The sequence below is a fragment of the Heterodontus francisci genome, chromosome 8 (assembly GCF_036365525.1).
Source record: "Heterodontus francisci isolate sHetFra1 chromosome 8, sHetFra1.hap1, whole genome shotgun sequence".
NCBI lineage: Eukaryota > Metazoa > Chordata > Chondrichthyes > Heterodontiformes > Heterodontidae > Heterodontus > Heterodontus francisci.
Window position 1 is genome coordinate 77,033,543 of NC_090378.1, and position 27,371 is coordinate 77,060,913.

At 44.8% G+C, this 27,371-nt stretch overlaps 1 protein-coding gene across 1 annotated transcript in view; it reads left to right on the forward strand.

The window, feature by feature from the left end:
• The first annotated feature begins 2,019 nt into the window (after positions 1-2,019).
• LOC137373212 (testicular spindle-associated protein SHCBP1L-like) overlaps positions 2,020-27,371 on the forward strand; it is a 111,907-nt gene continuing 86,555 nt past the window's right edge. Inside the window, exons 1-2 of the mRNA XM_068038067.1 lie at positions 2,020-2,316; positions 16,569-16,718. Coding sequence (XP_067894168.1) covers positions 2,020-2,316; positions 16,569-16,718 — 447 coding nt within the window. The remainder of the gene's footprint in view (positions 2,317-16,568; positions 16,719-27,371) is intronic.

Below are 27,371 nucleotides of genomic sequence, written 5' to 3' on the forward strand. Positions count from 1 at the left end.
CAATAGGCTCTGTGGCATGTGTGGCAGTGCACCGAGTACCTCTGTGATATGCCCATTAGGGTATGTTGCTCCATCGATTTGCAGTGGGATTCAAGTACGACTTCGCCCTCCAGGAAGCTGGCCCGTGTGCTATCCTTTTCCCCTGGCCTGGTTGCAACTCACACATGCCTGGTGACTCTCCACATGCTGATCCTGCCTTTATACTACCCTCTAAAGAACACAATGTGCCAGCATCTGAGCTGGTATCTGCAAATGTTAGATTAAATGATGGTGCTTCTTCACCAGACGTCTGCTGTTGTTCACGCCCTTCATGGTGAGTCTGCACTGGCTGGCTAGGTGGCAGATCTTAGGTATCTTGAAAGCGTAAATGCCGAAGGGGATGTTGGGGTGAGGGAACGGGCATTGGAAAGCAAGAGGTCTATGGTCACACCATCTGCACTTCATGCCAAATAGCAGGATGAGGATGAAGGGGAATTTGATAACATGCATAAGGCAGAAACATACTGTAATCCTGGATGTTCTTGGCAAAATCAGCTGCAAAACCCTCAGTCACTGCCAGCCTAATAATTAACAGCACCATCTCCTCCAAGGTGCTCAGGAGATGCAGATGTGTCTGTTCACTGCCAGTACTCTGTGGCTGCCTCCTGTTATGTGCGATCTTGTCCTCAAGAAAGGGAAAAAGGGACAGTGAGTGTTTTGCATGGTGTTTTGGGAAATGTGCCTGTCCTGGATGACTAGCCAGAAGTATGTGGAAACTGTGAGAAGTGGGTGTGAGGGTTGCAGCATTGCTAGGTGTGAAGGTGAAGTGGAGCACCTGAATGTTGGACACAAGTCCTGATTGGTGAGTGATGGGGCTGTGGTGCATTGAGCAGTGACAGAGGTTCACGGTGCTGTAGATAGGAGATGGCATTTGAAGATGTATTCACTGACCTTGACCACCTGTCATTGGATATTTTGCAATATTGCAGCCAGGTCCTCTGGGCCAGACTCTTTGAATTGATCTCCATGGCTACCTGCACCCATTTCCTTCACAGTGTGCACTTGGAGGCCTCCTAACACCCTGTGGAAAGATGGCTTCTATCCTCCTTTCGACCTCCATCAAGAAGACCTCCAGCTTTGCATCAGAGAAACCGGGAGCCCTCTTTCTGGCCTGCTGTTCCATTTGTAGTCTTATTCCTTCTCTGAAAAACATTTCGAGACAATTCCACCAGCTGCTGTAGCCTGAGTGCACCTCCCCTTTAAAAGGTGCGAGCTGCCTTTAACTGAAATTGATGCTAGCCTAGGTCACACGGCACAGTGGCGCAGTGGTTAACACCGCAGCCTCACAGCTCCAGCGACCTGGGTTCGGTTCTGGTACTGCCTGTGTGGAGTTTGCAAGTTCTCCCTGTGACCGTGTGGGTTTCTGCCGGATGCTCTGGTTTCCTCCCACAGCCGAAGACTTGCAGGTTAATAGGTAAATTGGCCATTGTAAATTGCCCATAGTGTAGGTAGGTGATCGGGGAATTGAGGGGATGTGGTAGGAATATGGGATTAATGTAGGATTAGTATAAATGGGTGGTTGATGGTCAGCACAGACTCGGTGGGGCCGAAGGGCCTGTTTCAGTGCTGTATCTCAAAATAAACACCTGACCCCTTGCTGAACACAAAACCAGTCAAGCACGAACCACTCCTTCACCTTAATTTGCCATTACCAGTGACATAGCACTGAAGCTTTACACCGCGCAAACGCCCATTTAAAACCAGAGCCTGTCACGTGTGCGTATTCCGGCCACCGCCCGCAACCCAGCTTTGCGACTGCGCTCCGGCGCGTACCTCTTGTCTCGTGTCTTCATGTCGTTGGGCGTCAAATGATTCCTTATTGTTTTGCCTGTAACACAACGTGCTCTCGCGCCGGTTATGCCCCTTACGTCGCGCGTTTGCTCCCACCTGTCCCCTTACCCCGCCCCTATTTGAGGCGGGCTGTGCCACGCGCTCATGTGGGCAGTTGGCCGGGTTTGAGAGCAACGGGTGGGCGCGGTGATGGCGTCGTGCTCTTCCGAGAAGGATATCGCCTGTGAGGCGCAAATGAGTCACTCGGCGGAAATTGAGCTGGATGAAAAGAGCGCCGGAGAAAGCAGCGGAGCCAGCTCTGTTCGACCCCTGACTTCGTCCCCTCGGCCTGTGAGAGCGGCTCAGCGGGAGATGAAGCGCAGGCCAACAGAGTCTGAGGAGTTGGAAGAAGCGCATGCTTTGCCGCCGGTTTACGTGTCAACTGTCAAATTCACCCCGGAGAGCAGGATGAACCTATACTGTGATCAGATTTTAGCCTCTTGCAAGGTAATAAACTATGAAGTAGCCCTGGAGGGAAAAGGGTTTCAAGCAGTTAGGAGGAGTTTGATGTGTAGGGTGAAGGCGACTGATTATTGCCCCCGAGAGAGAAAGGGTGGTGGGATGCACGGGTGACCAAAGACCAGGAGCAGAGGGTGCGGGAAAGGGTGTGAAACTGAAGGTGCGGGAGGGCATGGAGGGATGATTGTTACTTTGGTTTTGTGCTCGGCCTCATCACTTGCATGCCAACCAGAAAACGTGCAAAAACTGACCAGTTGTTTTAAAAACGCAAGCACAGCCTTGAGACAACAACTCAAGAACAGCCCCAAATAATAGGCATATGACATGTATTTACACACAGTAAAGTGGAGCAAGTTGTCATAACATAAGCTGCAGTTTTCCCCAACATTCTGTCACTTGGATGTCCAAAGACTGTGGCAAATTGTGTCCCGGTTTTCTCTCATTACGTATGGAGAAATTATGAGCAATTGTGCATATGTATTGTTGCCTTTCTTTCTGTGGTTGTCCAAATGGCATGGAGACACTTCACACATCATCCCCTCCCCAGTTTGCACTTGCACCTTTGTTCTCTCTACCAGTTGATGTTGGCCCTCTTCTTTCCCTCCTGCTTCTGTTCACACTAACACACTGCTACTCCGATAGGTGTTCTGGGACTCATCGCTCCTCCCTCCCTACCTGAAATTATGTTCTGGATGAAACTATCAAGAGACTAAGAATACTCGCTCACAGCATTTAGCAGAGTGTTACTTTCCAAAACATCAGGGGTGAGGGGAGAAGCAGGCAGCAACAGAATGGATAGGACACTAAGTCGGCAATGTTGTATGATTGCCTTTAAGAGTGATGTCCCTTTGAGATCTTAGTATGTGAATGAGCTAAGTGTCAGGATGCAGTCATGTGACTCAAAGCCAGGGTCACTCTATCTGAGTAACACTCAGTAAAGTTCTTTAAGTAGTTAGCTGTTAATAAACCTGTTTGAGATCGTCAACAAACTGAAATCCACGCACCTCCTTTATGTTGCTTCAGGCAATATAAAAGAACTCATCATATGATGGCAGCTTCTCATTACATGGTGGCAGCTGTGGTGAGAAGACAGAATCTAAGACCACAGATAAAAAAGCTTTAAAAACTACCGACAGCTAGAAGAGAGAAAGTTAAAAAGAAATACCGTCCCAAATAGGGAAAGAAGAAAACACTTACCTCAAGCTGTAGAAGACAGACGCAAAATGACAGGCTGCAAATTAATCACTGTAATTGGGTGAGTCATTGTCCCGACGGTCCAGGAATCCCTATTGAAAGAAGGCTTTGAGGTGCTTGTAAAGTTGATTTATTTTTTAAAGGCTTAGTAAAAAAAAGAAACAGGGAGCACCCAATCCCTATCTCAGGCTGATCAATTGTTTTCAAAGGCTCCCACAGGCTGATCGAAGTCGGCGCCGTTACAAGAGGCACCCGATAGAAAAAAGCTTGGAATCCTCCATTCACACAGCTTGCAGCTGAAGCTTAAAAAATCATCAAACCACACGAGCATGAAGAGCTTTCACTCACTCAGCCAAAGTTTTTTTAAAAAACCATAAAACCACTCAAGTGTGAAGAATTGCCTATTGAACAACTGTATAAACAAACTTGCAGAGAGAAAAAAAAGCACTTAAAATGCCTATTGCACAACTGTGATGAGAGACAGATGAGAGGCTGGAAGCAAGATAAACAGACAAGCACTGCTAAACACCTGCTTCTATCAATCAAAGCAGCCAAGAGCGTGTTTTTGTAAAGGGGAATGCAGTATAGAGTCACAGAACCAAATCTTAAAGCAGGTTTAAAGCAAAAGACCAGCAGAAAGATGGATAGCAAATTTCCCAGCATGAATTGGAAGGCCATGGATATCCTATCCGAGTGCAAATTTTTCAGACAGAGAATTCAGGTATGTTTTCTTCTTTGGTCTCCTTATCTCGAGAGACAATGGGTAAGCGCCTGGAGGTGGCCAGTGGTGTGTGGAGCAACGCCTGGCTATAAAGGCCAATTCTAGAGTGACAGGCTCTTCCACAGGTGCTGCAGAAAAATTTGTTTGTCGGGGCTGTTACACAGTTGGCTCTCCACTTGCGCTTTTGTCTTTTTTCCTGCCAACTGCTAAGTCTCTTCGACTCGCCACACTTTAGCCCTGCCTTTATGGCTGCCCGCCAGCTCTGGCGAACGCTGGCAACTGACTCCCACGACTTGTGATCAATGTCACAGGACTTCATGTCGCGTTTGCAGACATCTTTGAAGTGGAGACATGGACGGCCGGTGGGTCTGATACCAGTGGCGAGCTCGCTGTACAATGTGTCTTTGGGGATCCTGCCATCTTCCATGCGGCTCACATGGCCAAGCCATCTCAAGCGCCGCTGACTCAGTAGTGTGTATAAACTGGGGATGTTGGCCACCTCGAGGACTTCTGTGTTGGAGATACGGTCCTGCCACCTGATACCAAGGATTCTCCGGAGGCAGCGAAGATGGAATGAATTGAGACGTCGCTCTTGGCTGACATACGTTGTCCAGGCCTCGCTGCCATCGAGCAAGGTACTGAGGACACAGGCTTGATACACTTGGACTTTTGTGTTCTATGTCAGTGCGCCATTTTCCCACACTCTCTTGGCCAGTCTGGACATAGCAGTGGAAGCCTTTCCCATGCGCTTGTTGATTTCTGCATCGAGAGACAGGTTACTGGTGATAGCTGAGCCTAGGTAGGTGAACTCTTGAACCACTTCCAGAGCGTGGTCGCCAATATTGATGGATGGAGCATTTCTGACGTCCTGCCCCATGATGTTCGTTTTCTTGAAGCTGATGGTTAGGCCAAATTCATTGCAGGCAGCTACAAACCTGTCGATGAGACTCTGCAGGCAATCTTCAGTATGAGATGTTAAAGCAGCATCGTCAGCAAAGAGGAGTTCCCTGATGAGGACTCTCCGTACTTTAGACTTCGCTCTTAGACGGGCAAGGTTGAACAACCTGCCCCCTGATCTTGTGTGGAGGAAAATTCCTTCTTCAGAAGACTTGAACACATGTGAAAGCAGCAGGGAGAAGAAAATCCCAAAAAGTGTGGGTGCGAGAACACAGCCCTGTTTCACGCCACTCAGGATAGGAAAGGGGTCTGATGAGGAGCCGCCATGTTGAATTGTGCCTTTCATATTGTCATGGAATGAGGTGATGATACTTAGTAGCTTTGGTGGACATCCAATCTTTTCTAGTAGTCTGAAGACACCACGTCTGCTGACGAGGTCAAAGGCTTTGGTGAGATCAATGAAAGCAATGTAGAGGGGCATCTGTTGTTTGCGCCATTTCTCCTGTATCAGACGAAGGGAGAACAGCATGTCAACGGTCGATCTCTCTGCACGAAAGCCACACTGTGCCTCAGGGTAGATGCGCTCAGACAGCTTCTGGAGCCTGTTTAAAGCGACTCGAGCAAAGACTTTCCCCACTCTGCTGAGCAGGGAGATTCCACGGTAGTTGTTGCAGTCACCGCGGTCACCTTTACAGACCAAGTAATTGTAGAACCAGAGAAAGAGGCTGTAAAAATACTAATAGCAGTTGGAAATGTGGAATTACACAGAATCAATACCTCAGGCTTAAATGATGAGCACCAGAAAGATCGCGCAAAGATATGAAAGTACTAGAAGGTGCTATGAGCAGGAATGAAACCTGAAGACCTGTGTGCTTCTATTGTAACAAAGCAGGGCATTTAAAAGCTGAATGCTGGAAACTAAAGGGAACACCTGTAGGGTTAATCAGGGCATACTCACTCAGTGAAGCAGAGAACCTGATGGAAAGCACAGCAGAACAAGCTGTGGCTTTAACTGCAGTAAGAGTGAGACCCAGGAAGCTTTCTACTGCAAGTGCAGGGAAAATTAGTCGGATTCCTGAAGGTTATCAAGGTTTTGTGTCTGAAAGGAAAGTAACCCCATACCCCTCGAGTGGGTCAAGCAAGTCCATAGTAATTCTCAGGGATACAGGGGCCACTGGATCCCTTTTACTGGGAAAAGGCCTGACCTTTCCGCCAGAGGGTGCAGTGAACACCAGAATGGTGGTGAATGGCATTGGAGAGCAGTGTATGCCTGTATCTGTGCACCAGGTGCACCTGGAGTGCGACCTAGTTTCGGGACCGGTGACCAGAGGGATTGTCCCTAGTTTGTCTGTGAACAGGGTTGAGCTGCTCCTAGGTAATGATCTGGCGGGGATGAAGGTGGTAGCCCCCCCAGTAGTGAAAGAACGACCCAGGAGGTCAGAGAGACAGGGCCATGGCAGGAGATGGACCTCTGCGGTTTCCCTGAATGTGTAGTGGATCAGGCCATGATCAAACCAGCTCCCCCGGGGCGTGCAGTAGAGCCTGCACAAATACCTGCAGGCAGGAGTATCCTCTGGGACAAAGAGGAGATTAGCAAAGACTCCTCCCCGCAACCAGCTCCCCCAGGGCGTGCAGTAGAGTCTGCGCAAATACCTGCAGGCAGGAGTATCCTCTGGGACAAAGAGGAGATTAGCAACGAATCCTCCCCAACCAGAAAAAAGAAAAGCACCCATCCCCCTAAAGTCAAAAGGCTTTGCACGACTCGGCAAAGCACTGAAGGAGACTTCAGGATAGACCCGTTGTTATGACCAGGTGAGAAAGAGTCTAGGGTTCCCTTTCAGCCTTCACCTGGTCTTACTGTAACAGGGTTTTATTTTTAAATACACTGTTTTTAGCTCACCTTTGGTGAATCCTCGTTCACTGCTTTCAAATTATAAGGCAAAGAAACGAGCGCAAACAGATTTTCGTGGGTTTAAAGAAGAAAGGTGAAATTTTATTAAACTTAAACTCTAATTCGGTTAACGCCTAAGTATACACGACACGCCTATGCAAGGATATATATGCGATACACACTTTCAGATAGGGACAGAAAGAGCAGAAGAAAAATAAAGTGGAAAAGTTTGAGGCAATATCTGAAGAGTTTTTGTTACAGGTCTTCGACTCACTGTAGATTGTAGGTAGATTCTTGCTTTTCATTGGGGCCAGTATTCTTCTTAAACTTTGTTCACTGTAGGAGAATTTTTTTTCTTGGGGTTCATGTGTCTACAGTGAGCCTCAAACAAGAATTTGTCAGCAGAAACCTGTACCCTGCAGTACTATGATACGAGGAAGAAGACAATCCTAGAAGACGACGTCTCACCGAAACGGTGAGGAGCGTGCATCCTACAGGATCACAGAATTGTTACAGCGCAGAAGGAGGCCAGTCGGCCCATCGTTTCCGCACTTGCTCTCTGAAAGAGAAATTCACTCAGTCCCATTCCCCTGCCTTCTCCCCATAACCCTGCACATTCTTCCTTTTCATATAACTGTCCAGTTCCCTTTTGGCTGCTTCAATTGAACCTACCTCCACCACTTTCTCAGGCAGCACATTCCCACTCGCTGCGTGAAAAAGTTTTTCCTCTTGTCAGTTTTGCTTCTCTTACCAAATACTTTAAATCTGTGCCCTCTCGTTCGCGATCCTTTCACGAGTGGTAACAGTTTCTCCCTATCTACTCTGATGTTAAATACCTCTATCAAATCACCTCTCAGCCTTCTCTTTTCCAAGGAAAACAGATCTAACTTCTCCAATCTATCTTCATAATTGAAATTCCTCATCCCTAGAACCATTCTCGTGAATTTCTTCTATACTCTCCAATGCCCTCACGTCTTTCCTCAAGTGCGGCACCCAGAATTGGACGCAATACTCCCGCTGAAGAAGTTCAACATAACTTTCTTGCTCTTGTACTCTATGCCCCTATTACTAAAGCCCAGGATACTGTATGCTTTATTAACTGCTCTCTCAACCTGTCCTGCCACCTTTAATGACTTCTGCACATATACAGCTAGGTCCCTCTGCTTCTGCACCCCCTTTAGAATTGTGCCTTTTATTCTATACTGTCTCTCCATGTTCTTCCTACCAAAATGAATCTCCTCACATTTCTCTGCATTGAACTTCATCTGCCACCTGTCTGCCCATTCCACCAACTTGTCTGTGTCCTTTTGAAGTTCTGCACTATCCTCCTCACAGTTCACAATGCTTCCAAGTTTCGTATCAACTGCAAACTTTGAAATTGTTCTGATACAGCTCTTCATGTCAGTATTTGGTTCCATTTTGTCCTGGTTAGATCCCTTCTCATCACACTGAAATTAGCCCTCTTCCAATCTAGATGTTGTACCTTACATCATTCCTGCTTTTCTGCATTATGAATCTAAACCTTCTGATACGATGTTCACTCTTACCCAAGTGCTCCCCCACAGATGCTTGGTCCACTTGGCCCATCTCTTTTTCAAGCACCAGATCCATCAGTGCGTCCTTTCTAGTTGGATCGATAACATACTGATCAAGGAAGTTCTTCTGAACACATTTCAGAAATTCCTTCCCCTTCTTACCCTTTACTCTAATATTATCCCAATCGATATTTGGGTAATTAAAGTTCCCCAATATCAACACCCTATAGTGCTTGCACATCTCTAATTTCCCTGCATATTTGCTCCTCTATCTCATGATTTGGAGGCCTATAGAATACCCCCAGTAGCTTAATCATACCCTTTTTGCTTCTCAGCTCTAACTAAACGGGACGGGTTGTATTTCAACAGGACCGGGATCAAGGTCCTCATGGGGAAATTCATTACCGTGGTTGGGGAGGGCTTAAACTAAATTGGCAGGGGGATGAGCACCAGCATCGAGTAGAAAAGAGGAATAAGGTGCATAATGGAATGGATTCTGACCTTACCCCTCAAGGACATCCCCTTTTTCCAACACTAAAATGTCTGCCCTAATCAGTACTGCCACCCACCTCCCTTTTCTCCTTCTCTTATCTTTTCTGAACACTTTATATCCTTATATATTAAGTGCCCAGTTCTTGTCATTATTAAGCCACATTTCTGTTATTGCCACTACATGATAGTCCCATCCTTCTGTTTGTTTTGTAGTTCACTAATCTTATTCACCACACTTTGTGCATTGTAATCCTGTCTTTGCATTCCTCGTAATCATTCTCAGTCCACTCCTATCTAATATGGAACTACTCCCTTCTGTGGTACTGCCTAATGCTCTTACATTATGCCTCTTTTCTACTCCTATTTGCTGGTGCTCATCCCCAGCAGTCTCCAACCTGAGTACCTGTTTAAGAGTGGCACACAACCTGAAGACTCCTGCACCTACTGTCCCTTCCGGATGGCCACCTGCCTAGTATCCTGAACTCTTATTGCCTGTGGGGTGACCACCTTCTGGAAAGCACAATCCAGGAAACTCTCCTACTCCCTGATGCTCTGCAATGACTCTATCTGTCATTCAACCTCAGAAATCCTGAGCGCAAGCTGAAGCAGCTGGAGACATTTCCAATACACGTGGTCCCCCAAGATGCGTGGTGTCCTGGAGTTCTTACAGGCGCAGGAATTGCAAGCAACAGGTCACAGCTGCCCATCCATGATGGGGAATAAACCCCATATTCCCTCTTTAACAATCTGGTTAGCAGTTTAAACTATCAAATTTAATTAATACCTCTAGTCTTGCTCTGTGCTTATATTATTAAATCACTTAGTGTTATACTAATCCCGATTGAATATTTTTAATTTCCCAGCTTCTAATTTGAACCAATACCCTAGTTTAGAGAGAGAAAAGAGAAAAATACTCACCAATTAATCACTCACCACCTCTTTGATTTTCTTTAGAATACAGTGAGTCGGCTCTGAAGCCGCGCACCTACCCCTGGGCTCACTCCTTTATTGTGACACCGTCATGTTGTGCTCTCCCGTAAGGCCCATTCCATTATCCTGCCACCGTCTCTCTGTGCTCTCCCACTAGGCCCGCTCCTTTATCCTGTCACTGTCTTGGACTTGAATGTAGGTGGCATGATTAAGAAGCTGGCAGATGACTCAAAAATTGGCCGTGTGGTCGACAATGAAGAATAAAGCTGCAGACTGCAGAAAGACATCATTTGGCTAGTCAGGTGGGCAGAACAGTGGCAAATGGAGTTCAATCCGGAGAAGTGCGAGGTAATGCATTTGGGAAAGGCGAACAAAGCAAGGGGGTACACAGTAAATGATAGAATACTGAGAAATATAGAGGAACAGATTTGGCTCCAAATGTTTATCCTCAGCACAGTCCAATTACTCAAACATAGTGTGAAATATTTGCTCTGGTGTTTGGGATCACATGGAGATGATCTGGCACAAACCATTGACAAGCGCAGCACCTTGACTTTTTATTTTATTCATTCATGGAATGTGGGCATTGCTGGATAGGCCAACATTTATTGCCCATCCCTAATTGACCTTGAGAAGGTGATGGTGAGCTGCCTTCTTGAACTGCTGCAGTCCCTGTGGGGTAGGTACACCCATAGTGCTGTTAGGAAGGGAGTTCTAGGATTTTGACCCAGTGACAGTGAAGGAACGGCAATATAGTTCCAAGTCAGGATGGTGTGTGGCTTGGCGGGGAACTTGCAGGTGGTCGTGTTCCCATGCATCTGCTGCTCTTGTCCTTCTGGGTGGTAGAGGTTGCGGGTTTGGAAGGTGCTGTCTAAGTAGCCTTGGTGCGTTGCTGTAGTGCATATTGTAGATGGTACACCTGCCACTGTGTTGGTGGTGGAGGGAGTGAATGTTTGTGGATGGGGTGCCAATCAAGCGGGCTGCTTTGTCCTGGATGATGTCAAGCTTCTTGAGCATTGTTGGATCTGCACCCATCCAGGCAAGTGGAGAATATTCCATCACACTCCTGACTTGTGCCTTGTAGAAGGTGGACAGTTTTGGGGAGTCAGGGGGTGAGTTACTCGCCGCAGGATTCCTAGCCTCTGACCTGCTCTTGTAGCGACAGTATTTATATATCTACTCCGGTTCAGTTTCTGGTCAATGGTAACCCCCATGATGTTGATGGTGGGGAATTCAGCGATCGTACTGCCATTGAATGTGAAGAGGAGATAGTTAGATTCTCTCTTGTTGGAGATGGTCATTGCCACTTATCAGCCCAAGCCTGGATATTGTCCAGGTCTTGTTGCATTTCTACACAGACTGCTTCAGTGTCTGAGGAGTTGCGAATGGTGCTGAACATTGTGCAATCATCAGCAAACATCCTCACTTCTGACCTTATGATTAAAGGAAGGTCATTGATGAAGCAGCTGATGGTGGTTGGGCCTAGGACACTACCTTGAGGAACTATTGTAGTGATGTCCTCGAGCTGAGATGATTGACCTCCAATGACCACAACCATCTTCCTTTGCGCTGGGTGCAACTCCAACCAGCAGAGAGTTTTCCCCCTGATTCCCATTGACTCCAGTTTTGCTAGGGCTCCTTGATGTCATACTCAGTCAAATGCTGCCTTGATGTCAAGGACAGTCACTCTCGCCTCACCTCGTGAGTTTAGCTCTTTTGTCCATGTTTGAACCAAGGCTGTAATGAGGTCAGGAGGTGAGTGGCCCTGGCGGAACCCAAACTGAGTGTCAGTGAGCAGTTTATTGCTAAGCAAGTGCCGCTTGATGGCAATGTCGACGACACCTTCCATCACTTTACTGATGATTGAGAGTAGACTGATGGGTGGTAATTGGTTGGGTTGGACTTGTCCTGCTTTTTGTGTACAGCGGCTCTTAGTGAAAGTACAGGGGTACAACTTCGAAGACTGCTACAAACCGGGTACCAAAATGGTCACATCGGATATGCTGAGCAGATTGCCAAACCCAAGCAAAAATGAAGAAGTTCCACTGGATCTACAAGTAGACAACATGGACATCGAGGTGGAAGATATGCTCAAAATGGATTTATTGCATTTTGACCAACTACACTCAGAAACCGCCAATGACCCACAACTGAAGGGCCTGTGGAGAGTCATCATTAAAGGTTGGCCTGACACTGAAAGAGGTGCCAGAAACCCTCAGATGCTTTTGGCCTTATAGAGATGAACTTGGTATCTTGAGAGGCGTCGCCTTCGAGGGAAAATAAGTGATTGTGCTCAAAGCTCTCTGACAGGACATCTTATCACAGTTCCTCATTCCAAGCAATGTTGATTTCATGTAAAGCACAGGCATTTGACACATATGGGGCCATGTTCATGCTAGGCCCCTCCTGCTACGATTCATAACATGATTGCTGTCAGCTTATCATAACAAAATAAAACTGTGAAATAAAGACTGAATATGTTGAGAATACACAGATCAATCAGCAGCTGTAAAGAGAAGACAAGTTATGTTGTTATAACTGATATTTTATAGATGTTGACTCACTTGTCATGAAGTGCCAATACGTTCTTTCTCTATCACAACATTTGCTGTCATTCAAAAAAGGTAGGACCCCAAAGTAGAATAAAAATGTTCTCATAGGCACGAAAGTGCTATTCAAAATAATGATCACTATATGGGAGTAAAAACAGAAAGTGCTGGAAATACTCAGCAGGTCTGGCAGCATTTGGAGAGAGAAACAGAGTTAACGTTTCAGGTCTGTGACCTTTTATGCTTTTAATATATGGGAGTGGTTTCACCTGACAGTTGTAAACTGCTCAATATTTGATATTGTGATTCATGACAACTTCTGAACCCTTTGAAATAGCTGCTGAGCATCATTGCATGTTGTACATTCTAATTTGTTCCACTGCTGCTTGTAAGCATTTACGGGTGTTTAATAGTGAACTTGTCCACTATCTCTGTATTTTATTGAACACAGTTAATCATCCTAAGTTCAGATTTCAAACAATTTTGAACTGAGAGATGCTTCCAAAATGAGGCTTAATATACAGCATAATGAATCATGCTTCTTAAAGAACAGTATCCCAGTGGCTTTCCATGTTTAGATGTTGGCTTATTTATTTCTACGTTGAACAAATTACACTAATATTTGTTACTCAACTGGTATGGTTCTAATAAGTACAAATAAAACTTGTTATAAAATTTCTGTACAGAATTATCTGTCACAATATTTTATATCCAACTGGATAGGCTTAACTATTGTTATGAGTAAATTCACAAAAAGAAAAGTAGTGATGCAATACTATCTAACACGTTCATGCATGGCTACTGACTGTGAAACCATTAAAAAAGAATGCAAGCTACAGAATTGTCCATTGTTTTAAATGTTATGTACAAAGGCAGATTCATGCATACTTAAAGTTTTTCAGTCTTCCATGTTTACTTTCTATTATGTTTTAAAATTATTACTGTAGAATTTTTTTGTAGAACTCCCATCTTGTGAGAGCATGATGTCTTTATGAATTGAAATCATGAATTGTGAGCAGCACTCCCCTTTAATGCTATCACTAAAACTGAAGTTCCGTGCAAACTAGAAAAGAACCAGATTTGATTGCTTCTCTGTTGAGTTAATCTTAGCAGAGCCTAGATGCAATTAGTTATTACAATTCGCCTGAGCTGTCCTGGATTAAAGAGGAGAAATTGACCATGGATTTCTCTTGTCAGTTACTCTACCCATGACCTGTGCTGCAAGTATACAAATGTTGATATCAGATGTGATAGAATTGGATTCAACTTTGCTACTGTGGTTGAGTTACCACATTCAGTAATTCACCCTGACTGTCAAGATTCACATATGAATAATGGTCACTTCGGCAGGGTTTAGTGGGTATCTATATATGAAGCCAATGCAATTAGGAGAGGAAGTGGAAGAGAGAACATTGACAAGAAAAAAAACTGAACGCTTTTCCTATTCTTCCATCAGGTCTGCCTTTTTGTAAATATAGCTTTACAGAGGTCTTTAATAAATGGCAGAAATCAGGGAGGAAGGGATGGTGTACTTGAGGGGAGGGAATAGATGCAGATCGTCTGTGCTTTGAGGTAAATTAACACCGTGAAAGTTCTTCAAAAAATTTGCAGTTTTTGTATCCCTTTTCTAAAGCTAAAATCTGCATTTTACTATGTACATTTGCGTACACAGGTGCAGTGATACACAGAAATGTGCTTTGATGCCTGCTGCTACAGCAGATGCACTAATGCCTTGTACAGTTGCAGCAACACTTCCCAACTTTTATACTGTATTCCTTTAGCAATAAATGCCAAAATTCCATTTGCCTTCCTTATTACCTGCTGCACCCGCATACTAGTTTTCTGCGATTCATGCATGAGGACACCCAGATACCTCTGCACTGAAGCACTCTGAAGTTTCTGTCTATTTAGATAATTTGCCTTTCTATTCTTCTGACCAAAATGGATAACCTCACACTTATCCATGTTAAACTCCATCTGCCAAATTTTGGCTCATGCACCTAACCTATCCATATCCATTTGTAAATTTCTTATTTCTTTATTGCAACTTACTATCGCACCTATTTTAGTGTCATCTGCAAATTTGGCTGTAGTACCTTCTATCCCTGCATCCAAGTCATTAATATAGATTGTAAATAGTTGGGGCCGGAGGCCCAAACCCTGTGGCACCCCACTAGTTACATCTTGCCAACCAGAAAAGGACCCATTTATCCCGACTCTCTTTTTTCTGTTGGTTAGCCAATCCTCTATCCAAGCTAATAAATTGCCCCAACCCCATGTGATCTTACCTTGTGTATTAACCTTTGTGCGGCACCTTATCAAATGCCTTCTGGAAGTCCAGATATACTACATCAACAGGATCCCCATCATCCACTTTACTTGTTACATCTTCGAAGAACTCTAGCAAATTGGTCAAACACGATTTACCCTTCATAAAACCATGCTGACTCTGATGGCTTGCGTTTTGACTTTCTAAATGTCCTGTTATTACTTCCTTAATAATGGATTCTAACAATTTCCCAACGACAGATGTTAAGCTAACTGGTCTATAGTTTCCTACTTTCTGCCTCGCTCCTTTTTTGAATAAGGGCGTTAATTAACATTTTTCCAATCCACTGGAACCTTTCCTGCATCCAGGGAATTTTGGAATATTATAACCAATGGATCCACTATCTCCGCTGCCACTTCCTTTAAGACCCTAGGATGTAGGCCATCAGGCCCTGGGGACTTGTCTGCCTTCAATCCCAATAGTTTGCTCAGTACTTTGTTCCTCGTGATGATGATTGTTCTAAGTTCCTCCCTTCCTATAACCTCTGCATTACTTGTTACTATTGGGATGGTACTAGTGTCCTCCACCGTGAAAACTGTGGCAAAATACTGATTTAGTGTCTCTGCCATTTCTGTGTTGCCTACCATTAACTCCCCAGTCTCATCCTCCAAGGGACCAACATTCACTTTAGCTACTCTTTTCCCTTTTATATACTTATAGAAGGTTTTGCTATTTGTTTTTATATTTTGCGTTAGTTTTCTTTAATAATTTATCTTTGCTCTTTTTATTACTTTTTTAGTAACCCTTTGTTGATCTTTAAAAGTTTCCCAATTTTCCAGCCTGCCACTGGCCTTTGCAATATGGTATGCCTTAGTTTTTGTCTTTATATTATCCTTAACTTCCTTGCTTAGCTATGGATGTTTTTCCCCCTCTTACAGTCTTTCTTTCTTTCTGGAATATATTTTAGTTGGGAGGATTTGAATATCTCCTTAAACATCTGCCACTGCTCATCAACTGTACTACCTTTTAGTCTTCCTGCCCAGTCCACTAGGGCCAAATCTGTCCTCATGCCTATGTAATTACCTTTGCTTAACTCCAGAATACTAGTGTGGGACTCCAGTTTCTCGCCCTCAAACTGAATTTGAAATTCTGGCATGCTATGATCACTCTTCCCTAGAGGATCCTTAACTGAGATCATTACACAATACCAAATCTAGAATAGCCTGCTCCCTGGTTGTTTCCACAACATATTGCTCCAAAACACAATCTCTAATACATTCAGTGAACTCTCCCTTGAAGCTCCCCTTGCCAATATGATTAATCCAGTCTATATGCGTATTAAATTCCCCCATGATTATTGCAGTACATTTCTTGCAAGCCCCCAGTATTTCCTGGTTTATACTGTGCCCCACTGCGGAACTACTGTTTGGGGACCTATTGATTACTCCCACCAGGGTCTTCTTTCCCTTGCTATTTCTTATTTCTACCCAGTGAAGACAGCATCTGGCTCAGTTGTGATTTCCCCAATGATTGAGTAACTGCGAACAGTTTACACCTGAAGAATGGTAACTTGAATGAGGTAATTGGGGGCTGCCATAGAGAAAACTGAAAAAAATACAATTTTGTTTTAAAGATCCTGTAGTGCGATGGTTTTAATTGAATTGCAGGGCATACTTGTTAAATAGACACTTTATTAGTTGCCTGACTTGTCATTTATGTGGAAAGAGACTTCTAAGATACTGCATTTTTTATTTCTACAAAGGCAGAAGAAGCAGATGAAGCAATGAGCAAGTACCTCACTGAAAAGCTCCGTGCAAGAAGTACATGGTTAGGAGTGTGGAAAACAAATCCTGAGCTGTTCTTTGTAAAGTATGATGAAGGATCTATACCATATGTTGGTGTTTTGGTTGAGGTAAGTTACATTTTCTAAACTGACAATTTTTGTTCACTAAAATAACACGGTGACTTCCAAAGCTATTTCTGTAAAATGTTATCAATCTTTTAATAGGTTTGCCTGGGAGTAAAAAGGGAAGAATTATGATTGCCTGTCTTCAGTCCTTGTGCTAACTCTACTACTGACACTTAATATTGTGAAAACTTACCAATGCATGAAGAGAAACAAATTAAGGCCAATCACTTTTTTCCCCCCTCCAACCCTCTAATCTGCAGTTGTGATTCAAACTGGGGTTTGATTTTAGGGCTGTTGTTAGTCCTTCACTATTTTACCCAATTGACCTTATTTCTCTAGGCAAGGCATATGTGGCCCTGGGTAATGAGTCACTGGTCACATGATGGGGAATCCCAACAGCGCCATATTCTGTCATCAACTGATACCCAGGCATACACACTCTATGAGTAGTGGTTGCTGAATAATGATATTGAGCAGGGTTCCCTGGCAGTACTTTTTAATGCCCTAGCCAGGAACATTCAGGTCACTATGTTAGCTGACTTAATGCTGACAAAAGATCAAATCAGGGAACTTTCTTGGTCTATGTGGCTTGGTAGTGGGGCAGTCATCTTTAAGAGCTGCTGTGGTAACAACAATATTTGACTGATGGCAATGCAGACAGGGAGAAAGTTGGAAAATACTTGGCTGCTTCTGTTTTCCAGCTCTGCTTCTGAACTGCAAAGAGAAAGTGCAGAAAGTTTATAGGTCCAAGACCAAAATATACAAGTATAAAATTCACAAACCTCAGAACGGTAATAGATTTGTGGTCAAGATAATTGACAGCATTGCTTGTGTTTATTTCCAAGGGACATCAGTAAAGGACATTGATGTTCTCTAATATACTGGACCAACAGCTAGTGCTGGAGGGAAGTTCTAGATAGAGTAATCATACAGGGACTTCAGCTAGAGTGGCCCTGAATGAATAGCCTTTTGTAATTCAGGATTTTCTTATGCCTTTATACTAAATTCAGAGAACTTGTGTTTTGTTTTTGTTGGGAGAGTAGAATTTTTTTTATAGGAAGTCAAAAATGGCCCAATATACTGCAACAACATGCATTTATATAGTGTCTTTAACATTGTAAAATGTCCCAGGAGCATTGTCAAACAAAATTTGGCATTGAGTGCCATGTAAGTTTTTTTTTCTCCATTTAAAAACTAAAGGGGGTGGGGTCTGTGTGCCTTTAAGACTGAGAGCAGTTTTTATATTCTCTGGGAACTGTCTGTGTGCTGCAAGCCTGTTTCCTAAGCAACAGCAAGAGAGAGGTCATATGCCATATTGTATCAGTTTGACTGTGTGTAAAGACTGGCTAGAACTGGTTTGAACTGGAAGCCCAGCGAAGCATGCTCTCCTGAAGAAAGGAAGAATTTATGTGTCTCAGCAAAAAATCTACATTGGCCTACTGGCTGTGTTTTGCCTAAAGAGGAAACGACCCCTGGAAAGAAATATTTACATTATTGGAGCTAGCAAATTCCTTTTTACTTCCAGTCTCTAAGAAATCTCTGCCTCAGGAGTAACTTTCTGTTGCCTTTCGTGTTGCTGGGAGTTCTGGAAACTCAGTAATGTTTCTACTGATAGACTGCTAATGCAAAAATCTAAATAGACCTGTTGTTATACTCCTTGTTGAAAGATCTGTGTGACGGCTACTGCAGCTAAAGTGCCGTGAATGCCTATCCATTACAGACTGTTCATCAAACTCGTCTGGAGACTTAGAGTGGCATCTGACTCTTCGACTCTGAGACACCTCACCGAACCAGGAACATAACCAAGCAGAACTTACAACCTAGTTGTTTTATTATTCCTAAGAAACAGCTCTAATTTTTAAAACATCACTTTTGAACTGGTTAACCGTTGGTTTTTGAATATATGTGTGTGTGCATGAGAGTTAGGAGGAATAAGAAGTTAAGTATTTTTAGACATAGGTTTATCTCAATATTGTTTAAGATTTTGTTTATTAATAAATAGTTAATTTGTTGTTTAAAGATACCTGGTTCGGTGTGTTTTATTCTGGGCATTAATAAAGTGTTTATTTTGGCTAATTTCCAGTAGGTGGGAAACTTTAATAATATGCTGTGATCTGGAGTAATGGGACTGATTTGACAGTGCATTACTCCCACCTCGGTTGCAGCACTGAGCCACATAAGAAGAAATTAGAGCAACTGACCAAAAGCTTGGTCAAAGAGGTAGATTTTAAGGAGTGTCTTAAGGGAGGAAAAAGAGGCTGAAAGGTTTAGAAAGGGAATTCCAGTGCTTAGGTCCTCGGCAGCTGAAAGTATGGCTGCCAGTGGTGGAGTGATTAAAATCAGGGATGCTCAAGATGCCAGAATTGGAGGAATGCAAATATCTTGAGAGAGTTGTAGGGCTGAAGGAGGTTACAGAGATAGGGAGGGATGAGGCCATGGAGGGATATGAAAACAGGGATAAGAATTTTATAATTGAGGAATTGCTCAACCGGGAGCCAATGTAGGTCAACAAGCATGAGGTGATTGACGAAAAGGACTTGTGTGAGTTAGGATGCGGGTAGCAGAGTATTGTATGACCTTAAAATTACAGAACCTGGAAGATGGGAGTTCAATCAGGCATACATTGGAACAGGCACGTCTGAAGGTAACAAATGCATGGATGAGCTGGGGCAGGGGCAGAGTTGAACGATGCTACAGAGGTGGAAGTTGGGGGTTTTCCGCAGAAGAAAAGTGGATTGTACCAGTCCCAACTTAAGTGACAGGATGGTGTTATGAATTTTGGGTATGGTCTGGATACTCCCTTGGGTTCATTGTCAATAATCTCTCCCATAAGCATATCCTGGATCAGGAGTTTACCTTTAGACCCCAGTATCTAGTCATAGAATAACATGATGTATGGCTGTAACAATGAAAATCTGTTTTTCATGAAATTGATAACATGTCTTGTGCTTCTTCAATCTTCTGGTAGGCATGCTAATTAACACTTCAGTGAAATAAGGCCAGATGCAGTTTGTCAAGCTGTTTTATTTCACAGTCACTAATTGAGCATACAGAACAACAGTTACTATAAATCTCTTCTCACTATGATTTAATTTCAATACTCCTCCTTGTAAGTAGTATGGGAGGGAAATGCTAGATCGAATACTCATATCGGGACAATGGATGGAGTGGACCTGTTGGGCTGAATAACACATATGCCATCCTATCCTTGCCAGCTGGTTAAACATTCACTCTTTCTGATCAATCCTTTCTCTGAATCTGACCACTACTATCTTAAACAGGAGGATTGTGCCTGACCCTTGTCTCCCTTACCAGATCTTACACAAAACAAATTCCAGGGCCGGAATTTTTTTGCCCACTCCAAAGAGCGGGTTGGTGGCGGGGGGGTGTAAAATGGAGTGGGAGTCTTGGGGGAGCCCTTCCCGACCCACTGCCGCCTCCACCACTAATTTATGTGAGGCAGCAGCGAGAAAGGTCAGCCCGCCCCAGGCCAATCAAGGCCCTTAAGTGGCCAATTAATGGCCACTTAAGGGCCTTCGCCCACCGAGATGGGGATTATACGGTTGGCAGGCGGGCGGCCCAGGTCTGAGAAAAACTGCCTGATAAACATAGGCTGCCTTCTAATGCCTGGAGGGGGGGACCCTCCTGACCGGGCACCCTGTGCCTGATGGGGGGCCTGCCCCAGCGCCTAACAACACCCCCCCCCCCCCCCCCTGCAGCTCGACCCCCCCCCCCCCCTTTACTTTGACGGGGCCCAACCGATCACCCCCAGCGAGATCCCAAAATCTTAACTCTTTCTTCGAAGCCGTCCTTCTTCATCTTGAAGCTGGGTTGCAGCCCCAGCAGTGGCCACTGCTCACGGTGGCCCGTTGGTAGAACTTCCTGCCTCAATGAGGTGGAAATCCTGCCTAAGCCCAACTAAGGGCCTGGGGACTGTAAAATCCGGTCTGGATCCCCAGGCCCAGCAGAGACGTGATTGCCACTGACTTTTTGGTCAGTGGACGGCTCTCACCGGCATGCGTAAAATTCCGGCCCAGATCATATTTTGATGTCCTTTTGTCCCTCGCTAGACAAGAAGCCAGTATTCAGCTTCTGACCCCTTTTCTGTCTGGGCACATTAATTCAGCTTCTGCACTCCCACCGCACCCCGCCTCTGGTTGACACCCCCTGGAAGTTATCATCTTCAGCGTTTATCTCGACATAATGAATCTGGGATGGGTCAAATAGCTCCTATTGTCTCAGTTAGAAGTGGTATACGAGTTGATTTATCTTGTTTTGGTACACACTCACTCCATACTCTGGCTGCTGTGAGAGTTTATTTTTTTGTGAACTAGATTTAACTCAAAAGTATCAAACTCTTCTGTGGTCAAATGGTTGAAAATCCCAAAATATAACAGAAGGTGATTTGCAAAGAACATAGGAAATAAAAACAAATCAGAAAAGGTGAAGAGATTGAAAGCGAAGCTAACCTGCAAAAGCAGACAAAAAATGGCCTATTCAAATGTGTGCATGGAGCCTAGCTTTAGTCTGCTTTTATAAGGTAAAGTGTCTTAATGGTTTATAAACCTGAGTCCTTAAAAATGTGGTTTGACTGGATACCTAGATTAATGAAGGGCCCGTAGCCAACAAAAGTGGAAGTGATAGAAAGCTGATGAAGGGTCACTGAGCTGAAACTTTAACTCAGCTTCTCTCTCCACAGATGCTGCCAGACCTGCTGAGTATTTACAGCATTATTTCTTTTTATTTCAGATTTCCAGCATCTGCAGTATTTTGCTTTTATATTAGTGATAGAAAGCTGTTGGGGGAGATGGGATTAGATGGATAAAGAAGGTGGGCAGGCTTTCTGTTAGTGAAATGTCATCACTCCACTTCCTCTTGTTTGCCCCCATCATCTTTTCTAAATGCCACATTTTGTGTTGGTGTGGGAAAGATTATTTACTTATTTGAATGTTCAGTCAGTTTAGCCAGCTGTTTTAATTACTTCAGCAGGTGCAAAACTTCTGGTCTCAAGGAATCTGTGGAAGTAAGCTTTCCTACTACCTTATCTATATCCACAGTAGGAGTTACAACAGTGCCTTACTAATCAGTGGGATCAGGTAACAGAGATAGTGGTGTGGTTATTCATTGTCTCTCTACCTAATCATAGCTAATCTAATGGTAGCTGGAATATCTCTTGCAATGGCTTCTCTTTCTGCTCTTGCACTCTTACCTCTGGTGTCCCCCTTGGTCCCCTCCTATATCTCATCTACATGTTGCCCCTTGATGACATCATCTGAAAGCAGTGTTAGTTTTCACATGTATGCTGACGACACCTAGCTCGACCTCACCACCACCTCTCTCGACTCATCTTCTGTTGCCAAATTATCAGATTGTTTATCTGACATCCAGTACTGGATGAGCAGAAATTTTCTCCAGTTAAATATTGGGAAAACTGAGCCATTGTCTCCGACCCCCGCTCCAAACTCCACTACCTAGTTGCTGACTCCATCACGCTCCCTGGAAACTGTCGGAGAATAAACTAGACTGTTAACAATCTTCATGTCATATTTGACCCCAGAATGAGCTTCCAACCACATATCCATGCCATACCTAAGGCCGCCTATTTTCACATCCGTAACATTGCTCAACTTTGCCCCTGCCTCAACTCATCTGCTGCTGAAACCCTCATTCATGTCTTTGTTACCTCTAGGCCTGACTACCAACGCACGCCTGGCTGGTCTCCCACATTCTACCCTACCTAAACCTAAGGTCATCCAAAACTCTGCTGCCTGTGTCCTTACTCACCAAATCTCGTTCACCTATCAACCCTGTGCTCACTGACCTATACTGGTTCCCGGTCAAGAAATGCCTTGATTTTAAAATTTCCATCCTGGTTTTCAAATCCCTGCATTGCCTTGCCCTCCCTATCTGTGTAATTTTCTCCAGCTCCACAACCCTCCGAGATATCTAATTATGGCTTCTTGAGCATCCCCGATTTTAATCACTCCACCATTACTGGCCCAAAGCTCCAGAATTCCTCCTTGCATCTCTCCAGCTCTCTACCTCTTTTCTCCTTAAGACACACCTTAAAACCTTCCTCTTCGACCAAACTTTTGGTCATCTGGCCTGAAATCTCCTTATATGGCTCAGTGTCATATTTTGTTTTATACTGCTCCTTGGAATGTTTCATTATGTTAAAGTTGCTATATAAATGTAAGTTTTTGTTGTACCTACACAGCTATCTATCCTCCAGGAGATGGGAGAAGATCACAATTTGCTGATGACACAAAAGTAAGGAATTTGACAAACATGGAGGAGCACTATAACAGATTTCAGGAGGACATGTACAAACCTACTGATTGCCATCTACTGCCCTCCTTCAGCTGATGAATGAGTACTCTTCTATATTGAACACCACTTGGAAGAAGCACTGAGGATAGCAAGGGCACAGAATGTACTCTGGGTGGGGAACTTCAGTGCCCATCACCAAGTGTGGCTCGGTAGCACCACTACTGATCAAACTGGCGAGTCTTGAAGGACATACCTGCTGGACTGTGGATGGTAGTGAGAGATGCAACACAAGGGGAATACCTACTTGACCTTGTCTTCTACCCATTGTAGCTGCACCAATCCATGATTTTATTGGTTGGAGTGACTACTGCACAGTCCTTGTGGAGACTAGGTCCTGTCTTTAGATTGAGGACACCCTCCATTATGTGTGGCACTACCACCATGCTAAATGGGATAGATTCAGAACAGAATTAGCCGTTCAAAACTGGGCATTCATGATACACTCTGGGCCATCAGCAGCAGCAGAATTATATTCCTCCACAACTTGTAACTTCTTGGCCTGGCATATCCCTCACTCTACCATTACCATCAATTCTGGGAACCAACCCTGGTTCAATGAGGAGTGTCAGAGAACATGCCAGGAACATCACCAGGCATAGTAAAAATGAGGCACCAAAATGTTGAAGCTACAACAAAGGACTACGTGCATGCTAAACAGCGGAACTGAAAAGTCAGCAACCTAAAACGTTAACTCTGTTTCTGTCTCCACAGATGCTGCCAGACCTGCTGAGTATTTCTGTTATTGCAATAGACAGAGCTAAGCGATCCCATATACATCCGATCAGATCAAAGCTCTGCAGTCCTGCCTCTTGCAGTCATGAATGGTGGTGGACAATTAACCAGCTTAAGGTAGGAGGAGGCTCCACGATCATCCCCAGCCCCAATGATGGTGGAGCCCATCATGTCAGTGCAAAAGACAAGGCTGAAACATTTGCAACCATCTTCAGCCAGAAGTGCTGAATGGATGATCCATTGCGGCCTCCTCCTGAGGTCCTCGGTATCACAAATGCCTGTCTTTAGCCAATTCAGTTCACTCTGTTGTATCAAGAAATGGCTTGAGCCATTGGATACAGCAATGGCAATGGGTTCCAACAACATCCTAGCTGTCGTGCTGAAGACTTGTGCTCCAGAACCAGCCATACCACGAACCAATCTGCTCCAGTACAGCTGCAACACTGGCATCAATCTGCAAAGTGTAAAATTGCCCAAGTATGTCCTGTCCACAGAAAGGATAAATCCAATCCGGCCAGTTACCGCCCCATCAGTCTTCTCTCAATCAGTAAAGTGATGTATGGTGTCATCGACAGTGCTACCAAGCGGAACTTACCAGTTACCTGCTTACCGAAGCTTAGTTTGTGTTCTGTCAGGACCACTCGGCTTCAGACCTCATTACAGCCTTAGTCCAAACATGGACGAAAGAGCTGAATTTCAGAGGTGAGGTGAGAGTGACTGTACTTGACATCAAGGCAGAATTTGACTTTTTATTCGTTCATGGATGTGAGCATCACTGGCAAGGCCAGCACTTATTGCCCATCCGGAATTGCCCTTGAGGAGGTGGTGGTGAGCCACCTTCTTGAACCCCTGTAGTCCATGTGGTGTAGGTACACCCATAGTGCTGTTAGGGAGGGCGTTCCATAATTCTGACCCAGCGACAGTGGAGGAACTTCGAGGTGTTGGTGTTCCCATGTAGCTGTTGCCCTTGCTCTTCTAGTTGGTAGAGCTCGCGATTTGGAAGGTGCCGTCGAAGGAGTCTTGTTGAGTCATTGCAGTGCATCTTGTAGATGGTATACACTGCTGCCATGGTGCGCTGATGGTGGAGGGAGTGAATGTTTAATGCGGGGCATGGGGTGCTGATCAAGCAGGCTGCTTTGTCCTGGATGGTTTTGAGCTCCTTGAGTGTTGTTGGATCTGCGCTCATGCAGGCAAGTGTAGCGTATTCCATCACACTCCTGACTTCTGCCTTGTAAATGGTGGACAGACTTCGTGAATCAAGAAGTGAGTTACTTGCCTCAGGATTCTCAGCCTCTGACCTGCTCTTAAAGGTTAGAATCTTCTGCTAGATGATGAGCATGAGTTGCGACTATTTCCAGGTCCTTGTCCTTGTCCCACTCTTGACTGTCAGGTCTTCCCAGTTAGGGTCCCTGAGGCTGTGGGACTCAGAGGGCCTGCAGCCTTGGAAGGATGACGGCCCCACTGGCAGAGATGGCACTGCCACTATTGGAGGAGGAACACAAGGCACCTACAATTTGAGGCACCCTCTGAAGAGGTTTGTACTTCAATAAAATAAACAGTGGCCACAAGTACAAGGCCGCTCTTGTGGAGGGGAAACCCCTACTCGGGATGGCCGGTGGCAGCAGCGGTGGCCCACTGATAGCTGCAGTTTGGGTGGGGAGGGTTAAAACAGGAGGCCTGAAGGGTCCCCAAGACCACCCTCTGGCAAGCTGCCTCCAGGCACCTGTGGGCCTGGCCCTCAATTGGGCGACCAATCCACAGTGGGAAGATCTCAGTGGCATGCCCAATCAGTCCATAAATGGGCATTTAATTATGCAGATTGGCTCCCTACCGCTGCCAGGCAGGTAGCAATCTGCAGATGCTGACCCACCTCCAAGAAGATCATCCGGAGGTGGAATCCGTTGGGCCGCAGACCCAGTGCATATTTGTCCTAACTTCCTCCAAGTCCCACCTTGAAGCCCGCCCCCACGGGACCGGGAAGGTTCTGCCCAAATTATTTATGTGGCTGGTCCAGTTAAGTTTCTGGCCAGTTTGGTGGGGGATTCGGCAATGGTAATGATGTTGAATATCAAGGGGAGAAGGTTAGATTTTCTCTTTTAGGAGATGGTCATTGCCTGGCAATTCTGTGGTGCGAATGTTACTTACCACTTATCAGTCCAAGCCTGAATGTTGACCACATCTTGCTGCATGCTTCAATATCTGAGAAGTTGTAAATGGTATTGAACACTGTGCAATCATGAGCGGACATCCTCACTTCTGACCTTACTTTGGAGGGAAGATCATTGATGAAGCAGCTGAAGGTGGCTGGGCCTAGGACAATACCTTGAGGAACTCCTGCAGCAATGTCCTGGGGCTGAAATGATTTCCAGTGTTATAGCTCTCCTGGAATAGCTTGCCTAAGTGTGTGGTTAATTCTGGAGCACAAGTCTTCATTGCAGCTGGGATGTTACTAGGGCCCATAACCTTTGCTGTATCTAGCGCCTTCAGCTGTTTCTTGGCATCACGTGGAGTGAGTCGAATTGGCTGAAGACTGGGATCTGTGATGCTGGGGACCTTAGGAGGAGCCTGAGATGCACCATCCAATCAGCACTTCTGGTTGAAGATGGTTGCAAATGCTTCAGCCTCATTTTTTGCACTGACGTGACAAGCGATTTATATTAATGCAACAACTTATATTTATATTTTTGTTTTATTTTTATTTTTAACCTAATAAAATATCCCAAATAGCTTCACAGGAGCATTGTAAAACAAAATGTGACACAGAGCCATGTAAGGAGATACCAGGTCAAATGACCAAATGTTTGGTTAAAGAGGTAGGTTTTAAAGAGTGTCTTAAAGGCGGAAAGTGAGTTAAAGGAGCCTAGAGATGTCTGAGGGTATTCCTGAGCTTAGAGCCTAGGCAACCAAAGGTGTGGCCACCAATGGTGGAGCAATTAAAATCAGGGATGCTCAAGGCCAGATTTAGGGGAGCGCAGATATCTCAGAGGGTTGGGTGGCTGGTGGAGATTAAAGAGATGGGAAGGGTTGAGGCCATGGAAGGATTTGAAAACAAGGATGAGAAATTTAAAATCAAGGCATGGCTTGACTGGGAGCCAATGTAGATCAGCGAGCAGAGAGGTGATAGGTGAACGCGACTTGGTGCGAGTTAAGACAAGGGCAGCAGAGTTTTGGATGACCTCAAGTGTATGGAAGGTAGAATGTGTGCGACCAGCCAGGAGCGCTTGGAATAGTCAAGAGGTAACAAAGGCATGAATGAATATTTTAGCAGTAAATGGGCTGAGAAGGGCGATGTTACAGAGGTGATGTTATAGAGGTGGCAATAGGCGGTCTTAGTGATGGCACAAATACGTGTTGGAAGCTCATCGTGAGGTCAAATGTGACACCAAGGTTGCGAACAGATTGGCCTGATCTCAGACTGTTGTCGGAGAAAGGGATGGAGTCGGTAGCTAGGGAACGGAGTTTGGAGCAGGGACCAAAAACAATGTCTTCAGTCTTAGAGTTATACAGCACAGAAATAGACCCTTCAGTCCATCGTATCTGTGCCAGCCATCACCCTTTTTTTTAGAGATACAGCACTGAAACAGGCCCTTCGGC